Below are 17,590 nucleotides of genomic sequence, written 5' to 3'. Positions count from 1 at the left end.
GGCACTGGAGCATGTCCAGTGGAGATTCACACAGATGATCCCTGGAATGGCATGCCTAAAATATGATGAATGGCTAAGGATCCTGGGATTGTATTCTTTAGAGTTCAGAAGGTTGAGGAGAGATCTAATAGAAACTTACAAGAGAATGCATGGCTTAGAAAGGATGGATGCTGGGAATTTGTTTCTGTCAGACAGGGATACTAGGACCCATTGCCACTGCCTTAAAACTGGAGGGGGTCAATTTAAAATGGAATGAGGAGACATTTCTTCAGCCAGAGAGTGGCAGGTCTGTGGAATTCATTGTCACGGAGTGCAATGAAGGTTGGGACATTAAATGTCTTCAAGGCAAAGATTAAGAATGTATCAATCTTGCAAGGAATTAAGGGCTATGGGAAGAGTGTGGGTAAGTGGCGTTGAATTGCCCTTCAGCCATGATTGAACGGCAGAGTGGACTCAATGGGCTGAACGGCCTTACTTCCACTCCAATGTCTTATGGTCTTACAGAATTTTAAAGATTTTTGCAAATCTCCTCTTACATCCCAACTTCTCTAATCTTTACTCACAAGTGAAATATCTCATGCCCGAAACTATTCTTGGAAAGCTCTTCTGCATTCTCCTGAAGTGTAGCACCCAAACTGTACACAATATTACAGTTCAGATTAAAGTAATGTCATATACAAGGTCTTCTTATCCTCTCTGCTCCTTAGTCACTGCCACAACTTTTTTACGCTTCAGTAACAGCTCTCTTAGCCTTTCCTACCACCTTTAATGATTTATGTATATACTCCCTCAAGGCCCCTAGAGTTGCAATCTTTCTTTTATGCTGTCTCTTTGTTCCAAAAAGTGCATCATCTCACTTCTCCACATTGAATGTCATCTGCCACATATCTGCTCACTCCAGCAATGTATCAATGCTCTTTTGGAATTCTATACTGTCCTTCTCTCAGTTTTATGTTGTCTGCAATGTCCCTGCACACCAAGATAACATAACCCTCCAGGATGGCAGTGAAGTAGAACCACTGAGCCAGATCTCACCTGCTCCACTTTTCTTTTCTCTTTTTATTTTTGCTTTTTTTTAACCTTCCATCCTTGGTTGGCATTGGCGCTGACTGGGCTAAAGTCAGCGTGGACTCTCAGCCTCAGTGTGGACTTTGACTCCCAGCCTCGAGGTGAAGCCCATTGCGATCTGGGTCAGACGGACTGTTATTCTGGAAAATTCTCTATTTTTCTAATTTATTGCTGAACTTTTAAAATTTCTTTTTTTTTTTATTCTTCCCCTTAAGATTTTATAGTTGAGAATCTGTACCTAGCTACTTTGGTATCTAAGATGGCGCTGCAAGTGGCAATTTGTAAACATCTGACTGTACTCATGAATACGTGTGACAATAAAGCTAATTTTAATCCTGATTCTAATAATTGATATATATCAGACCTTGTGTGATACTGGCATTGGGTAGCCATCCAGTCCCATTTGTGCAGCATAACCTGTGACCATCGCACAAGAGTTGGTAACAGATTTCTTTAATGTTCCAGAGATGACTCAATCTTAGTCCTCGGACTTGAGCGAGTCCATGAGACACCTGAACACAGTGACATGACCTATCTGTGGACTTGCTCCTCATGCCATCCTGAATAGTACCCTTTTATAGCCTGTCCAACCACAAAATGTATCAATGGCTGCTACGCTGGCATTGACCCTCTGCAAGACTCATCTGCTCAGGATCCAGAGAAATTGGTTCGACAAGTTCCATGTTTTGCACATTCCCTTTTACTAGCTTCTGCCCTTTATGGAATGTCAATAAGTCTTGATGATGCCCTTCAGCTTAGTGACCTGCAACCATAGAGCTAGGGCCTTCTGAGCTGTGTCTGTCAGCTTTTCAAAGTTCACTAAACTTCTCTCTACTTTCAGTGAAAGTTTAAACTCCAACAGGAGCCTGACAGGGCTGATCTGTGCTCCACAAAAGATGCCTCACCTAGTTAACCCTATTTTTCATGGCTGTGGCTCTTGCATCCTGAGATATTCTGTGCAGCGTGCTTAATTCAGAAGATAACATTTAATTGCAAAGAGAGGCATTCAAATATCACAATTATTTTATTAAAAATCATATTCAAATACTTTCCTGCGATTTCCATGCCTTGCCACTACCTGCATAAGTTTAGAGCTTCTAGCACTAGACCTCCAAAAATGGGTGCTCCCCATGATTCTCCAGAGCATTCCCAAGTCAGTTCCTGCTCCATTGAACTGCATTAGTTTTGGTTTTGCATCTATTTATTTATCTTTAGCAACCTCCAATAATTGCTGTATACAACTGATTCAAATTAAAAGTCTTTGTTCTTGTCTAGAAATCCATTTCTTAATGATCGTTTCTCATCCTACCTCTGTAACCTCCTCTACTCTAATTCTGTCCATGACAATGTCATATATTCCTCCCTTTCTCCAGTGCTTAGTTGGATGGTAGGACTTTCAGCTGTTGATATCAACTCCCTTCCTAATGCCTCTGCATTGCCACATCACACCATTGTTAAAAGTTGCCTCAAAATCCATCATTCTCCCTCTTTGCTATTTTTTTCCTAACTGCCCCATTGCTTAGTCTGATAAATTAAATATTCGTCACATTAAAAGGTGCAAGCTCTTTTTTAAACATCATGTTAGAAGCAATAGCCAAGTTTTCATATTTACATCCTCACCTCTGTTAAATTCAAAGATTTGAAGAAAACAAAGTTATATCAAAATTGTTCTCTATGGAGACCATAACTCACTGGACTAAACTGATAGCCAAGAATACTTAAGCTAAGATCCACATTCCCTCATTCTCATCAAAGTTTAAAGGCCTTTGTTAAACCTCAGAATAAGTGTTGTAATATTTCTGATTCAAAATTGATCAGTTTTATCACTATAAATTTAATGATTTTTCAATTATTCCTTCAAAGCATTTGGTAGATGTAGCATAAAGTACTGCAGCTGTCAACGTACCTGATGTGAAGAGTCATATTAAACTTAACTTTTATTCTCTGCTCCACCTGCTGAGTTTCGCCAGCAATTTCTGCTCTTATTTCAGATGTCCTGCATCCATAAGGTACTTTACTTGTATATAAATGTTCTCCTGTTGTTCAGTTATGAATAATACATGTGAAAGATGCAGATTTAAATTCATGTACTGAGATCTTTCAATTGAATTTTATTCTCAATCCAAGGAATGCCATGGATGATAATACTCAATTTTAGAAGTTCTGTTTTTAAACCCAAGTACAAAGATATTTCTATTTAACATCTACAATTATCATAGATCTGCAAGTAACTTGAAGGCTATCACTAATACGCAGCAAAAATTCAATTTCCACTGTGGAAAAAGTGGAGGAGGTCTGTTTTCAATCAAATTCAGATTGTGCATTCACATACAGCATGATACTGTATCATACATATGTCACATAATGGTATACATTTCCTTAACTATAGGAAAAGGTTTTCCTCAAGAACAGGTTCTTTGTTTCCTAAGACATCAAAAATGTTGCTTCAAGTATATCTGCTCTGAATAAATGTCTAAATGTAAAACTGTAAAACAGTGCAAATAACTAAGCCAGGATAACTATATGCTCTAGTTTTTTTTTTCTGAAACAATGGTTTTAGAAATATCCATTTTACGCTCACTCTTTTCAAATGCCTGTATTTACATATTATTCTCAGCATTTCATTATTTTACTTCATTAGTGAAACTTGCTGAATATCAGCAGAACAATCCTGTGAGAGTGACATGGCTTAGCTGTGATTATGCAAGTACATTTTATTTCAGTGAATGCATGAAATTATCCAAGTTATATTCTGTGTCATATTGTTGCTGATCCCAAAGTTCTCCAAGGTTTTCCAAGATTGCTTTTACAGTCGGCTTCCCACTGGAATTAGAAGATCCCTTATCTTCTTGGCCGTCCTTTAGAAAGATAAAAAATAGATATGAGGGATCTCAGCTGACAGTAACACTGGATAAACCAGATCAAGAATGAAACCTGCCTTGACTGATTATATATTTAATTAGTTTTATGCCAATGTTTACTGGAGTGGTTTGTCACAAACGTATACACGAGAAGCTGCATATATTCTTGGACAACAGACATTTATTACTGAAAACATTAAAAAAAATTAGAAAGATCTGAACAGAAACATTGTCTCACTAGCTCTTCAGATTTCCAGCACCTGCTGTATTTTACTACTTCTTAGGTGTTTGATGCACTGTCATTTCTCTTCGACGTAAGGCCACCTTGAAGAAATTTTGCTCTTCTCTGTGGTGGGATTTCTGTATTAATTTTATGGTTTAGAGTACTATTTGATCTCTCCCCCACTGTTCACATCCTGATATCAGGAATGAGGAACTTTAGATACAAGGAAATGATCAAAGATATTAGACGTAGTCTCCCTGGAGCAGAGAAGATTAAGAGGTAATGATATTGAGGTATTCTAAGTTATGAATAGTTTTGACACGATAAAGAAGGATATTTTGTTTCCGCAGGTTGATACATCAGTAACCAGAGATCATAATTTCAAGATTGTCAGCAAAAGAGTGAGGCGAAACTTACTCAGAGGTGTTAGGATTTGAAATGTGCTATCCGGGAGAGTGGTGGAGGCAGATTTCATGGGAGGTTTTAAAACAGAACAGAATATATATTTGAAATTGATGAATTTGGAAGGCCAATGGAAACAGGCTGGAGAATGGGATAAGCTGGATAACTTTTTTGGGAGCAGGTACAGACACAATGGGTTGAATGGCCACTTTCTGTTCTGTAGAATTCGATGATTCTCTCTCCATAGATGCTGTCAGATCTACTGAGCTTCTCCAACACTTCCAGATTTCCAGCATCCACAGTATTTTGTTTTTAAGAAGTTTCAATAGGTTAATGAATAGAGACTTGATCCCTGATGCATATCACTTCCATTCCAACTTTATAATCTTTATTTAACTGATGTTTTGCAGTTTCTATCACTTGGATTGTTGAGATCATTACTTTTCCAACTACTTCCAAATCGGCTGGCACAAACCCCTCAATTCTGACAACCTAAAATTTCTTGATTCTAACAACTATAAGATTTCTATTCAAACTACCATTGTTAAAATATTTTCCTTCATGTTGATTTGGAATCTAATGTAATCCATATCTTACTGGTTTATTGAGAGTATTTATAGCTTTAGTCCTAGTTGATGAACATTCAAGAAAAGCTTTACTTTGGTTTACCTTTAGATGGTGATCATGTGTCAAAACACACCAAAAACCATTTTCAACTGCTATCATTTAGAGGTCCTTAACAACTTCTGGAAGTTCTTCTGGTGTTTCACAAGAAATGTAGAATTGTTTTGTTCAAATCTATTCTCTATTGCATTTTGAAAACAAAAGTTGCTACAAAGATACTATGATTTGTTATTTTCTTACCTTTGTGGAGGCACATGCAACCTTAGCTCTTCAATCCTCAGTGCTCTAGTGATGTTATCAATGGGAACAATCTATGCACCATAGCAGATCCATTGTTTAAGTAAATATGCTCCAAAGATGTTTTACATTATATAACCCTCGCAAGGGGTGAGATTTAAAGGTGCAGCTGCTCAATGAATTGTAGTTACTTTCCTTTTCTTTCACTCAAAGATTTTGTCTCTACCATGGTCTCAACCGGACCCTAAATCGTGTCCATTACATTTCCTCTACCCTTGCCTATGCTACCAAAACCATCATGGTGTTCCCCTTGACCTTGCCATATTTGTACATCAGCAACGATGTTCAAAAAAAAATTCTCAATCATTTCCTGCACGGTGCCATCAACAACATTCTCCCGATTCAGCCATGTAAAGGGACTACTATAATCCCTTTATAACATCATAGTCCATTCCTCAATCATTCCCAATACCCCATCCATTTTCCATACAAGCGCACATGAAGCAACAGTTGCCCTTTCATCTCCTCTATTCCTACCATCCAGCATCCCAAACACACTTCCCATGTAAAACAACTCACTTTCAATTGATCAATTTTTGGTTTCTTTACCATTACTATCTCCTCTGGCTTAGCACTTTCTTCATTCAATTTTACTCAGTCTCTGCAGTAGATTAAAATTTATTACATTTCTAATATTTCTCTAATCCAACTATCCTGAAACATTAACTCTGTTTCTCTCTTTTCAGATAGTGCCTGACGTGTTATATAATTCCAAGATCTGTGCTTATTTCAAACTTCTAGTTTTCACAATAATTGAAAGAAAATAAAAATAATATCTACATTACCTTGTCAAGAGTAAATAAATCGAGAAGCTGATCTGTCCCCATGCTCTGGAAACTTGCATTTTCTTGGCTAATGACAGTATTTGCAATGCTCATTTTAAACTTTTGTAATCCCATGATCTTCTCTTCCAGTGTTCCTCTTGTTATTAATCTATAAACATTAACAACACGTTTCTGGAAGATAAAAATGTTTAAATATTTAAGTGAATGACTCTTTGACCTGCTTCTTGGGTAATAAAGCCTGCAACAACTTGTCAGTTTTCCGGTTTTAATTCTCCTTTATTTATCTCCTCCTCTCCTGAAAAACTCTCACATAAATGTCTAATTATTCTCAATATAGTTCATTATCTCAAGCTTCTCTCACTTCAGTTATTAAACCAATTCCTATTTTCTACTGGAGTACTTTGCATTTTGCTATATTTCTTCTCTTAGACATATGTAATTTGCCTGTTTTTCTCTCCCCCCAATCCCTTTATACTATCCCTTGTAAATATTGTCTCTGCAATATCTGCCTATGCAGAAAGATCTGCGTCCGAGTCTTCGCAGTCTCTGATTAACCAGGGTGTTTTGAGCATTTTCTGATTTTGTTTATGGACTTTTTAAATGCCAATTTCACTTGTATTCAGTAGAAAGTTGTTGAGTCAGGTCAAAGTCTGTATTTTGAAACAAATATTTAAGTTATAATGAACAAAAATAAATAACTTTCGAGTCCAGAAATCAATCGGGCATATAACAATTATCATATGAGAGAGTCAGGTGAGACTATAACCTAGCAATAAAAAAATATTATTAACAGGTCCTCTTAAAACTAACTATATTGGTTTGATGTTCCAAATCTAAATATTAGTCCAGGAACTTAGATCCTTATGACTCGTGCTTTAAATATTTCAAAAAAATTGTGACATTTGGAACCCTGATAGCAGTTGATTTGGTAGTGGGGAATGAATTGGGAAAAAAAAATCATTAAAGTGCTCACTACTTCTACAATGAGTTCAGTTTTATCAATGTGGGATGGTTACTTTGCTTATGTAGAATTAGAACAGTGTTGACTACAATGATGAAACACATATATTCATAAGCAACTTGGCAGCATCTCCAGAATTTTTTTTCAATAAGATTGCAAAGCCATGAGAGACCTTAATGGATTTCTATTTAAGTTTAGTCCAAGTTATTCAAATCTCAGATTCTACTGAGGCACTTTATTGAAAGTGCTAGGCAATTCTAAATAAAAGATTTGGAAACAAGTTCTTCAGTTTGCAGTACTAGAGAGTATTAAAAAGAAAATTCATCAAATCATGCATTCAATCTCTTGTGCATGAATTACTGTACATCTTAAAGTATACATGAATTATAGATTAATGTGATAAAAGTAGGAATTTCCAGCTTTGGTTTTATAACATTTCAAAGTCAAAAAATGAAATCTGACTGTTCTCTTAACATCAGGAAAATTTCCATATAAAGGGTGCTATTAGCTAAGTTTCTGAAATACATAAAGCACCTCAGGTCTGATGGCATAAAATTGGCTATAATATTAAAGGAGACTATAAAAGTTGGATAACAGTTTAGCAGATCCCCAGAAAATATTTATTTATTATTTTGAGTTGAACTTCAGTAAGAAGAAATCCCTCACCTTTTAGATTTTCAGCTTCCAATAATTATTTGTAATTATAGCGCAAAAATGGTTAGTGATTTCCTAGAATCTTTGCTATCCTCATCTGCAGCCAAGTTTCTGGTATTGAGACTGGCTCTAATGCAATGAGGGGTATGTCGGCTTCCAAGAGATCAATTGTGTTAGGGGATTCTGAAGTCAGAGGTACAGACAGACGTTTCTGTGGCCAGCAGAGAAAAAGTGTGTTGTTTCCCTGGTGCCAGGATCAAGGATGTCTCAGAGAGGGTGCAGAATGTTCTCATGGGGGGAGAAGGGCCAGCAGGAGGTCATTGTCCACATTGGAACCAATGACACTGCAAGGGAAAAGGTTGAGACTCTGAAGGGAGATTACAGAGAGTTAGGCAGAAATTTAAAAAGGAGATCCTCAATATCTCGATTACTCCCAGTGCTACAAGCTAGTGAGGGCAGGAATAGGAGGATAGAGCAGATGAATGCATGGCTGAGGAGCTGGTGTATGGGAGAAGGATTCACATTTTTGGATCATTGGAATCTCTTTTGGGGTAGAAGTGACCTGTACAAGAAGGACAGATTGCACCTAAATTGGAAGGGGATTAATATACTGGCAGGGAAATTTGCTAGAACTGCTTGGGAGGATTTAACTAGTAAGGTGGGGGGGGGGGGGGGGGGGGGTAGGACCCAGGGAGATAGTGAGGAAAGGGATCGACCTGAGACGGGTACAGTTGAGAATAGAAGTGAGTCAAACAGTCAAGGCAGGCAGGGACAAGGTAGGACTAATAAATTAAACTGCATTTATTTCAATGCAAGGGGCCTAACAGGGAAGGCAGATAAACTCAGGGCATGGTTAGGAACATGGGACTGGGATATCATAGCAATTACGGAAACATGGCTCAGGGATGGGCAGGACTGGCAGCTTAATGTTCCAGGATACAAAGGGAGGCAAGTGAGGAGGGGGTGTGGCATTTTTGATAAGGGATAGCATTACAGCTGTGCTGAAGTAGGATATTCCCAGAAATACATCCAGGGAAGTTATTTAGGTAGAACTGAGAAATAAGAAAGGGATGATCACCTTATTGGGATTGTATTATAGACCTCCCAATAGTTAGAGGGAAATTGAGAAACAAACTTGTAAGGAGATCTCAGCTATCTCTAAGAATAATAGGGTAGTTATGGTAGGGGACTTTAACATTCCAAACATCGACTGGGACTGTCATAGTGTTAAAGGTTTAGATGGAGAGGAATTTCTTAAATTCTTACAAGACAATTTTCTGATTCTACTAGAGAAGGTGCAAAACTTGACCTACTCTTGGGAAATAAGGCAGGGCAGGTGACTGAGGTGTCAGTTGGGGAGCACTTTGGGGCCAGTGACCATAATTCTATTTGTTTTAAAATCGTGATGGAAAAGGATAGATCAGATCTAAAAGTTGAAGTTCTAAATTGGAGAAAGGCCAATTTTGACGGTATTAGGCAAGAACTTTCGAAAGCTGATTGGAGGTAAATGTTCGCAGGTAAAGGGACGTCTGGAAAATGGGAAGCCTTCAGAAATGAGATAACAAGAATCCAGAGAAAGTATATTCCTGTCAGGGTGAAAGGGAAGGCTGGTAGGTATAGGGAATGCTGGATGACTAAAAAAATAGAGGGTTTGGTTAAGAAAAAGAAGGAAGCATATGTCAGGTATACACAGGATAGATCGAGTGAATCCTTAGAATAAAGAAAGTATGAGTATACTTAAGAGGGAAAGCAGGAGGGCAAAACGGGGACATGAGATAGCTTTGGCAAATCGCATTAAGGAGAATCCAAAGGGTTTTTACAAATATATTAAGGACAAAAGGGTAACTAGGGAGAGAATAGAGCCCCTCAAAGATCAGCAAGGCGGCCTTTGTGTGGAGCCACAGAAAATGGGGAAGATACTAAATGAATATTTTGCATCAGTATTTACTGTGGAAAAGGATATGGAAGATATAGACTGTAGGGAAATAGGTGGTGACATCTTGCAAAATGTCCAGATTACAGAGGAGGAAGTGCTGGATGTCTTGAAACGGTTAAACGTGGATAAATCCCCAGGACCTGATCAGGTGTACCCAAGAACTCTGTGGGAAGCTAGAGAAGTGATTGCTGGGCCTCTTGCTGAGACATTTGTATCATCGATAGTCACAGGTGAGGTGCCGGAAGACTGGAGGTTGGTTAACGTGGTGGCACTGTTTAAGACGGGCGTTAAAGACAAGCCAGGGAACTATAGACCGGTGAGCCTGACCTCTGTGGGGGGCAAGTTGTTGGAGGGTATCCTGAGGGACAGGATGTACATGCATTTGGAAAGGCAAGGACTGATTCGAGATAGTCAACATGGCTTTGTGCGTGGGAAATCATGTCTCACAAACTTGATTGAGTTTTTTGAAGAAGTAACAAAGAGGATTGATGAGGGCAGAGCAGTAGATGTGATCTATATGGACTTCAGTAAGGCGTTCGACAAAGTTCCCCATGGGAGACTGATTAGCAAGGTTAGATCTCATGGAATACAGGGAGAACTAGCCATTTGTATATAGAACTTGCTCAAAAGGTAGAAGACAGGAGGTGGTGGTGGAGGGTTGTTTTTCAGACTGGAGGCCTGTGACCAGTGGAGTGCCAGAAGGATCAGTGCTGGGCCCTCTACATTTTGTCATTTACATAAATGATTTGGGTGCGAGCATAAGAGGTACAGTTAGTAGGCTTGCAGATGACACCAAAATTGGAGGTGTAGTGGACAGCGAAGAGGGTTACCTCAGATTACAACAGGATCTGGACCAGATGGGCCAATGGGCTGAGAAGTGGCAGATGGAGTTTAATTCAGATAAATGAGAAGTGATGCATATTGGGAAAGCAAATCTTAGCATGACTTATATACTTAATGGTAAGGTCCTAGGGGGTGTTGCTGAACAAAGAGACCTTGGAGTGCAGGTTCATAGCTCCTTGAAAGTGGAGTCGCAGCTAGATAGGATAGTGAAGAAGGCATTTGGTATGCTTTCCTTTATTGGTCAAAGTATTCAGTACAGGAGTTGGGAGGTCATGTTGCGGCTGTACAGGACATTGGTTAGGCCACTGTTGGAATATTGCGTGCAATTCTGGTCTCCTTCCTATCGGAGAGATGTTGTGAAAATTGAAAGGGTTCAGAAAAGATTTACAAGGATGTTGCCAGGGTTGGAAGATCTGAGCTACAGGGAGAGGCTGAACAGGCTGAAGCTGTTTTCCATGGAGCGTCGGAGGCTGAGGGGTGACCTTATAGAGGTTTACAAAATTATAAGGGGCATGGATAGGATAAATAGACAAAGTCTTTTCCCTGGGGTTGGGGAGTCCAGAACTAGAGGGCATAGGTTTCGGGTGAGTGGGGAAAGATATAAAAGAGACCTGAAGGGCAACCTTTTCACGCAGAGGGTGATACATGTATGGAATGAGCTGCCAGAGGATGTGGTGGAGGCTGGTACAATTGCAACATTTAAGAGGCATTTGGATGGGTATATGAATAGGAAAGGTTTAGAGGGATATGGGCCAGGTGCTGGCAGGTGGGACAAAATTGGGTTGGGATATCTGGTCGGCATTGACGGATTGTACCGAAGGGTCTGTTTCCATGCTGTACATCTCTCTGACTCTACGTTGGCTTCTGTTCACGCTGGCAAAATTAATATTGTTTTCAAAAAGTAGATAATGATTTGGAGGATAAAAAAAAAGTACAGAAACCTGGCAGCAAAGCAGGACTAAATGGAAAGCTATTTGAGAGTCAGCACAAGCACAATGGACCTGATTCAGTGTCGTGACATTATTTCTAAAATGTCCTACAGTTTCTCATTCAAAGTAAATTGAAAGTCAACGTTAGAGCCAAATTAAAATGAAAAGACACAAGTTGGCATTTGACCAGTATATTTGAATAAGTATACATATTACTATCAATACAATAGGTTAGAGTACAAATCATTATTCTAACATCCCTTCAAAATATGGACACTTATATAAATTAGGATTTATTCTCAACTTGCACATAAATATTAAATTTTCCAACTTTTGTGTTCCCCTTTCAGACTTAGCAGTGAATCTTTATGACATGGTATTTAGCAAAATTTGTTCCGAAGAAATTATCTCTGCAACATTAATGCCATTGGTTCCACCATCACTGCCGAAGCATGGGCACTTGACAATGATCTTGAAGGCAATTGCCTACAAAGATGTAACAATGCTGTGGTGGAAATTTACTGACAACAGTTTGAATCTGGCACCAAATCAAGAAGATTCCATGGTATGCCATCGTAGAGATACTGGTAAACTAGTGCCGTTATAATAATTTGAAGAGTGTAGTACCTGTCCAATACGATGAGCTCGATCCATGGCTTGTAGATCACGCATTGGGTTCCAATCATGTTCCACAAATACTACAGTATCTGCTCCAGTGAGATTAAGACCTAAGCCACCAACATGGGTGGTTAACAGCAAGACGTCTATAGATGGGTCATTATTAAACCTGGCAAAATAAAAGTACATCAATGTTCAATTTATATATACAATTAAAGGTGGCATATGTTGTGCTGTATTCACATTCTGTGTTAAAACTTTTGATTCATAAGTAAAATTACATTAAAATACACAAATGTTACTGGTTGACAGTTTTTAAAATTCAAGAGATACTTTTTTTCCCCAACCTCCTAGGTTTTAAATCAGTTGTTACATTTATGGATTAACTGGTCACTTGTCCAAGAAATAATCTAGTTTTTTCCTAAATTACAATGACCATAATGCAGAAGTATATCGAGAGATCCTGAGATCATGAAAAGCTTTATGCAAATCTGGGGTGTTTGTTTACTAAATTATACCTCACTGAATACTTTGTCTAAAAATAAAGCTTTCAGACAGATTCAATTATTTATTTAAGAATATTTGTGTCAGTACCTTGCTGTATTTTTGCTTATACATATGACTAATTATACATTTGCATGATTAAGTTTGAATTTTATAGTTTTAACATGAGTGATAGTGTGTTATTCAGAAGTGCATGGTGGGCAAACCATTCAATCTCTAGCATAAAAGGGAACAGACAATAAATGTTGGCTTAGCTGAAGGAGAGTCAGCTTAGGCGACACGCCAGGGTCGCTAAATTGCATTCTAGAGGTTTGCAGAAGACCAATAGAGAATTGTTCACTCGCTATTGATATTTCTACACTATTCAAAGTCAAACCTCTTCTCATGTTGGTGTATAGTTCTACAAGCTGCAGCACTTCTTTGGTGTGATCTCTAACCATTCTTCAAGCATGAGATTAGATGGTGTCATGAGGATCATTCGACTCCTTCTCATTCAGCTTCACATTGTGTTCAAGGAGTGGAATTGCAGGACACAAACTAGTAGTTACTAGGTACAAAACGACTAAAACATGGAAAAGCTTACACCAAGTATCATGACAATGACTTTAGGCATCCTACTTACCTTGCCACAATGGAATGTCGCTGGCCTGCAGGCACACTGCCATCTAATCTTAAGTAAGTAATACTTGGCATCTGAGGTTTAAGCAAATCATGTTCTACAATGTCCAACATGCTCTTCAGTTGACAGAAAATGAGAACTCTATGCTGAGCCACAACAGACTCAGTACCATTTTCGGAGGCTCCACTATTGCCAAGTCCACAGTCAAGCAGCAACTAGAAAAATACAGAATATAACTTTTTTAACCTAGTCAAAGGACATCATTTCAAAAGACCATGAATCCAAAATATAAAAATGAAAAATTGTGCCATGGCAATATCTTAAGAGCTTAGACCTATACTGTCTCCAATCTTCAGTCTTTTAAATGCATTCTGCCAGCGTATAGCAAATTTCTTCACCTCTGCTTCTCAGTTAGACTTATACAGCTACCTAAAATTATATAAAATTTATTTTGTATGGAAACAAACCATTTTGCCAAAAACTCCTCAACACTTCATGTTTCACAGGATGTGCAGATACTTCAGTGATACATTCTGCACTGAATACTAGCTAAGAACATCTTTTGCCACTTCTATATCATTTCCTGATTTTGTCCCTGCCTTAGTTCATCTGCTGCAGAAATCCTTATTAGATTAGATTATTTCTGTTCCCTCTAGACTCGACTATTTGATTGCTGGCCTCCCATATTGTACCATTTATTAACTCATGGTCATACATACCTCTGCTACCTATGGCCTTACCCACACCAAGTTCCATTCACTATCATCATGCTGCTCATTGATCTACACCAGGTGCCAGTTAAGAAATGCCTTAATTATAAAGAATCCCATCCTTGTTTATATATCCCTCCACAACCTTACCTTCTTTCTGTCCCTGAAATCTCCTGTTAACCAATAAGCCTCTTGCTGAGTTCATCCAATTCTGACACCTTGAGTATTCCTGATTTTAAGTGCTTCATCATTGATCACCATACCTTGAACTGTCTTAGCCCCAAACTCCAGAAGTCCTTGCCTAGCTTTACATAAAAACTTGCACAACTTTCTCAGTACTCTCACTAACATGATAAGCTTTTGGATCCAGCAATACTCAAAGAAACCTCAAGTACTTTGAAGGGTAGAATTTGCAAACTGACTTGCCTGTTACTATGATTGCTTACACAATCTTAACATTGTATCAGAGTAGTTGATAATCAAAATGGTCAGGTAACATTTATAACATATAGGAATCTCAAAACTCATTGCGTTGGGTGTGTAATTTGTAGGAATATAACAACTTCTGTAGACAACCAGAGCTAGTGAAAATAAATCAGATTTCCCAAAACAATTCCAGCACATTTTGGAAATAATTTTAGAATTAGAGGTGCATTTTCTATTGCTATTCCTTTGGCATGAGCATAACTGTGTGAGAGAGTGTGTGCATGAGTTGGATTGAAAACAAAGAACAAAAGAAATGGGAATGCGAGTAGACTCTTTGGCCCCTCATGCTTGCCCAGCCATTCAATAAAATCAAGGTTGATCTGCCCCAGGCCTCAAATCCTATTTTGTGCCAACTCACCCTAGTCCTCATCTCCCTGATATTTGAAAAATCTAACCACTTAATACTTTCCATGATCTAGCCTCCACATTTTATCAGGACTGCTGATGTGATTTAACAATAGTACGAATTAGTTTAGATGAATAATTCCAAAGCACAATTTGACAAAAGTGCAAAATGGCAGGGTACTAAATTCTAAACATTACCTGTTTTAAAGCAGAGAGTTTAGGAGCATGCTGAATATCATGAAGAGATGAATTCTGGACAGCAAGCTGCTCTATAATATGTTGAAATTCTGGATGTTGTGAAGTCAGCACCAGTGCTGGATGATTGCATAGTTTCCTCAAGTACTGCAAAGCCTAGAAATGAAGTGTCAATTCAAATATATGTCAACTATTTTCACCTTTATTATGACTGATTATAAATCAAAATGTTCTAGCAGAATATTTATCTAATCTTTCAACTTTGTCATTTTCTCAAATTTTATTCTCAACCAATATTTTTTGTGCTCATGACTACGTCACATCACATTACAGTTAATTTTAAGCTCGAAAGAATGTAATTGATCCATTTTCTTACCTTTATACTTTCCTTTCAAACCTTATGAAGCTGGGTGGCAACACACATTTAGATTCCATTTGCTTTCCCCAAAGTATTGTATTCAGCCTTAGCTAAAGTGTTTCCTGTTTCAATGACCCACCCCCACCATAAGTATCTTGCCATCACTTCACCAATGAGCTGGGACACCGGCCATCTAATCTTTGAAATATTTCATCTTACAATACATATCAACTCTGGAAGCATGAAGGATACAGGGCAGAAAATTTCACAGCATGGTGGGAATACAAAGTAATGGGATGGAGGAAAGAGGACAGGAGGTAAAAGGGTAGAAGGACAGAAGATGCAAAGATAGTGGATAGGAGAATTCAAGAAAGACAAGCAGACTGTAACAGAGAGATAGAGTACACAAAGTTGAAGGAAAAAATATTTTCCAATCTTAATTTTAGTTTTGCAAATCATAAATAGCTTAATTTCAAAATGTAAACATTTTAATATTTAGATTCAGGAAGAAAGTTTGAAAGGGAGATGCAGAGAAAAAAAAACAAGCATGTGAGCAATCACAAGTGAGACAAATGAGATAGGCACATTCAGTAATGCAAAGATATCCTCTGTATCTGGGCTGTTTGCCACGTACATCTACCTTGATGAGGTAATAATAAAGGCATATGGAAACAAAAGAATCTGCAAAGGTGAGGTCCCTTCAGTTAAGGTGAGTGGGTGGATATGTGTGAGCCAGTGAGACAAGGCTCTTGTCACTCAAGATCAAGGAGCAGAGCCTGAATGTCAGCCAGGCCAGAGATTATCGGGTAGATGGATATGGGTGGGGAGCTCAAATACATTCACATGAAATAGAAACAGCTACTCTTATGTGCACCTCCTATTTTAGTATTATCTTTAAAAAGTCAGAAGTGGGGATGTTTATAGATAATTGCACAATGCTCTACACCATTTCAGATACTGAAGTAGTCCATGTCCAGATGCAGCAAGGCCTGGACAATACGCAACTATGGACTGACAAGTGCCAGGCACTGACCATCTCTAGCAAGAGAGAATCTAATCATTGCCCCTTGACATTCCATGGAATTACCATCACTGGCACGGACCAGTGAATCCATCATGGACAACATCCTGGGAAGTACCGATGACAAGAAACTGAACTAGACACATAAATACAGGACTACAACAGCAGGTCAGAAGCTAAGAATCCTGTAGTAAATACCTCTCTCTTGACTCCCCAAAATCTATCCAGCTTCTACAAAGCAAAAGTCAGGAGTGTGATGGTGTTATATGTGCACCAACCCTATATGGGTAGCAGTAATTCAAGAAAGTGGCTCATCACCACCTTCTTAAGGTCAAATAGGATGGGCAAGAAATGCTGGACAGTCATCAAACACTAAATCCCATGAATGAATTAAGAAGAAATTCAAGGACCCAACAGTAATATTTGAACATCTGCAGTGGTGTACTGATAGGATACCTCATTGAACTTTCCATATGAAAATAGTTATTGTGCAGCCCAAGTGTTGGGAGTGCAGCAGGATCGAAGTGTCATCTGGATAGTGTGTATTGGGCTGATTACAATTACTTGCTATTGATACTAGAGCTGCAAAATTTTCAAGAAGAATTAGGAGACTCCTGGGTATGGCTTTAATATTTATACACAAAACCAAGCCTGCCACATTTCTTGTATTTTAAACAACACCAAACTCAAATTTAACTTCAGTGAAGAGTTCAAATTCCCTCCAAAGTTGGCTTTACAGTGACAGATAAACCTATTGATGGTTATGTTGTAAATCACAACATACTGTACTGCACAGGAACTCAAAATAAAAGTTTACCATATGATCTAAAAGCATTTATTATTATACCATCAAGGGAACTAGCTGAACAAACTCTCAATGACATGCAGAATTTCAAGAAAAAAATATTGTTAATAACAAACCAAGACAGCTTCTAGTTATTGATGGCGTTCCTACAAAAAGATCTGCTGGCTGTCCGAGGGCAAAGAATGGAGATTGTGTATAGCGAGGGGCCGATTACAATATATGAGATCCCATTTTGAAAAGAGAGTATTGAAGATTATTTATCATAAATTAACTAGACAATTTATACTACATACTTATAGATTCTATGTCAGGGGATTTAATTGTATGGATATTACATTTACAATTT

General features: G+C 38.2%; 1 protein-coding gene across 2 annotated transcripts in view; it reads right to left on the bottom strand.

The window, feature by feature from the left end:
* Positions 1–3,159: 3,159 nt before the first annotated feature.
* btaf1 (B-TFIID TATA-box binding protein associated factor 1) overlaps positions 3,160–17,590 on the bottom strand; it is a 127,297-nt gene continuing 112,866 nt past the window's right edge. For both annotated transcript variants that reach the window (XM_043712509.2, XM_043712510.2), the window contains exons 34-38: positions 15,064–15,216; positions 13,328–13,539; positions 12,211–12,370; positions 6,261–6,431; positions 3,160–3,926 (exon numbers count right to left, since the gene is read on the bottom strand). In XM_043712509.2, the coding sequence (XP_043568444.1) occupies positions 3,783–3,926; positions 6,261–6,431; positions 12,211–12,370; positions 13,328–13,539; positions 15,064–15,216 (840 nt within the window). In that variant the 3' untranslated portion in view covers positions 3,160–3,782. The remainder of the gene's footprint in view (positions 3,927–6,260; positions 6,432–12,210; positions 12,371–13,327; positions 13,540–15,063; positions 15,217–17,590) is intronic.

Source organism: Chiloscyllium plagiosum, unplaced genomic scaffold (genome assembly GCF_037043375.1).
Source record: "Chiloscyllium plagiosum isolate Xiang-an unplaced genomic scaffold, Cpla_swu_hap1 HiC_scaffold_22, whole genome shotgun sequence".
NCBI lineage: Eukaryota > Metazoa > Chordata > Chondrichthyes > Orectolobiformes > Hemiscylliidae > Chiloscyllium > Chiloscyllium plagiosum.
The sequence above is the reverse complement of the archived record's forward strand: the minus strand, read 5'-3'. Positions and strand labels throughout refer to the sequence as shown.